Raw genomic sequence first — 2,682 nt, 5'->3', positions numbered from 1 at the left:
TCAACAAGTGCTGTTTTCAGAGCTTTTTTTTTTTTTTTTTTTCCCCTCCACAGACCCTTCTGAGCTTTGAGTGCCGTATTTTTGGGTGTGGGCAGAGGAAATGACCCTGAGGAGCTGTGGACAGAGCAGAGCCTCCCCCCTTGGGCACCGTCCGGGGGAGAGCCCCATGGGATGGGGAGAGGACGGGGCAGTCAGGCAAAAGGTTAGGGGAGGAAAGCAAAGGCAGAGGCCCAGAACGGCTCCAGGAAATGTTTGTATTTCTCCACAGGGAGGGAGGACAAACAACCTTTTCTCGTGCCTTCTGGGCAGCTTTGCACGCTCCCCAGCACAGGAGTCTGCACAGCCGGAGTGGGGCTGGAAAGAAAAACCGTCCTGGGGCTGGACCCAGCGCCCGCTCTAGGGCATGAATCTCCCCAAACCCGCCAGCCGCTCCCCAGAAATGACCACTTGCCTGTCAAAGCCTGGCCGTGCTCCGTGCTTCACCTGCAGGGGAGACAGGTAGCGTGGGACAGCCTGCCCAGAAGGGGCCTCCGGAGTCTCTCATCTCCTGGCTGAAGTCCAAGGTCGCCTAGCGGTGGCTGCGTCCACCCACACGTGCAGTCGGGACCCGCGGAGGCCAGGGGTGAAGGAGTCAGAAAACCAGCGGCCGGGTGAGTGGGTGGCATTCAGGGAGCATCTGTGTCTTTGCGGGGGGAGGCTCCCGGGGCCACCCGGCCCGTCCTCTGTCCACCATGGACAACGGCTCGTGCTGCCTCATCGAGGGGAACCCCATCTCTCAGGTGATGCCACCGCTGCTGATCCTGGCCTTCGTGCTCGGCGCGCTGGGCAATGGTGTCGCCCTGTGTGGTTTCTGCTTTTACATGAAGACCTGGAAGCCGAGCACCATTTACCTTTTCAACTTGGCCGTGGCCGACTTCCTTCTCATGATCTGCCTGCCCTTCCGGACGGACTACTACTGGAGACACAGGCAGTGGGCCTTCGAGGACATCCCGTGTCGGGTGGCCCTCTTCATGCTGGCCATGAACAGGGCGGGGAGCATCCTCTTCCTCACCGTGGTGGCCGTGGACAGGTACTTCAAAGTGGTCCACCCCCACCACGTGGTGAACGCCATCTCCAACCGGACCGCAGCTGGCATCGTATGTGCCCTTTGGGCCATGGTCATCCTGGGGACTGTCTATCTTTTGATGGAGAACCATCTGTGCGTGGATGAGAAGACCATATCCTGCGAGAGCTTCATCATGGAGTCGGCCAACGGCTGGCACGACATCATGTTTCAGCTAGAGTTTTTCCTGCCCCTCGCCATCATCCTCTTCTGCTCCTTCAAGATTGTTTGGAGCCTGAGGCAGAGGCGGCGGCTGGCCAGGCAGACCCGGATGAAGAAGGCCACCCGGTTCATCATGGTGGTGGCCGTGGTGTTCGTCACGTGTTACCTGCCCAGCGTGTCGGCCAGACTCTACTTCCTCTGGACGGTGCCCTCAAGCGCCTGCGACCCCTCTGTCCACGTAGCCCTCCACGTCACCCTCAGCTTCACCTACATGAACAGCATGCTGGACCCCCTGGTGTATTATTTTTCGAGTCCCTCGTTCCCCAAGTTCTACACCAAGCTCAAAATCCGCAGCTTGAGACCCAAGAGGCCAGGACGCTCCGAGACCCAGAGCCCGGAAGAGATGCCAATTTCAAGCCTCTGTCGCAAGAGTTGTGTCAGCGTGGCCAACAGCGTCCAGAGCCAATCCAACAGGCAGTAAGATCTCCAAACGTACGGGATGGCCCTGAAACAGGCAGACAGACAAAACCAGGGAGGACAGACCGATGACCTAGAAAGAGTTGGTGCTAAGGGGCTGAGAGGCTTTTGAAAATACCGCCCGCCCTTAGCTGTATCCTCTCGCTCCATCTGGAAATGGAATGCAGGTTACTATGCCTTTTTGGAAGGTTCCAACTGAGGAGTGAGTCAGTTGCCTTTCTATGACCCGGCTGCAATGACGGGACAAGATGGGCATGAAATGGGGCATGTGTGTATCGGGTGGGGCGATGGGAAGAGCTCGGCTCCTGTGTGGTTTGAAACGGCTGAGTAAATGGCGTCAGCGTGGAAACCAGTCATGTTCTCTCTCTAGGGGAGTCGGGGAACTTAATGACTTAGCGGTATTTCCTAACCTCTGACCTTACCTCGTTACTCGTTTTAGAAAGCAGACACCAGAGTAAGTCAATATTTCAGACTGAGTGAGGCTCATTAGAGGGGATGTCTTGACCCTGGTGACTGTCATCCTCACAGGGCCCCTGGGTAGAGTTCTGATTTCTGGGTAGCCCGGGAAGATCTGCTCTGACCTTCTCAGAGCTCCACATTTTTCTGCAAGTCTTTGCATTTCAAAGAAGGTCCTGGGGGCTGTGTTTACCTGCCCTCATTTTTCCGGTGGTGGGGGGTGTGTAGCTGAGTGCTTGGAAAAAGTCCCGTTGGCTTTTGGGAAGTGCTGAGTTCAGTGTGATTGTTTTGGCCACTTGTTACAGGACTGTGAGTTGAGATTACTTATTCATTCATTCTCCAAGTGTCTGCTGAACGCATATTCTGTGCTGAGCACCCGCTAGTATCCCTTTTACCTGGGGGGGGGGGGTCCTTAGTCAATTCCTGTGTGACCGTGACCGCTAAGTATTCGGGGGGAGGGCAGACAGTTTAACCCTCTCACCCTC

At 56.5% G+C, this 2,682-nt stretch overlaps 1 protein-coding gene across 1 annotated transcript; it reads left to right on the top strand.

Annotated features, from left to right (window-relative positions):
• Positions 1–217: 217 nt before the first annotated feature.
• Positions 218–2,037, top strand: HCAR1 (hydroxycarboxylic acid receptor 1). The gene has a single exon (XM_032876389.1). The coding sequence runs from the start codon at positions 732–734 to the stop codon at positions 1,743–1,745; it is 1,014 nt and encodes a 337-aa protein (XP_032732280.1). The 5' UTR covers positions 218–731; the 3' UTR covers positions 1,746–2,037.
• Positions 2,038–2,682: the final 645 nt, after the last annotated feature.

Source organism: Lontra canadensis, unplaced genomic scaffold (genome assembly GCF_010015895.1).
Source record: "Lontra canadensis isolate GAN:19392208 unplaced genomic scaffold, GSC_riverotter_1.0 scaffold58, whole genome shotgun sequence".
NCBI classification, from domain to species: Eukaryota; Metazoa; Chordata; class Mammalia; order Carnivora; family Mustelidae; genus Lontra; species Lontra canadensis.
The sequence above is the reverse complement of the archived record's forward strand: the minus strand, read 5'-3'. Positions and strand labels throughout refer to the sequence as shown.

What these genes read in the sequence shown, in the direction of transcription:
- HCAR1 (XM_032876389.1), top strand. Translation starts at nt 732, where the DNA reads ATGGACAACGGCTCGTGCTGCCTCATCGAGGGGAACCCCATCTCTCAG.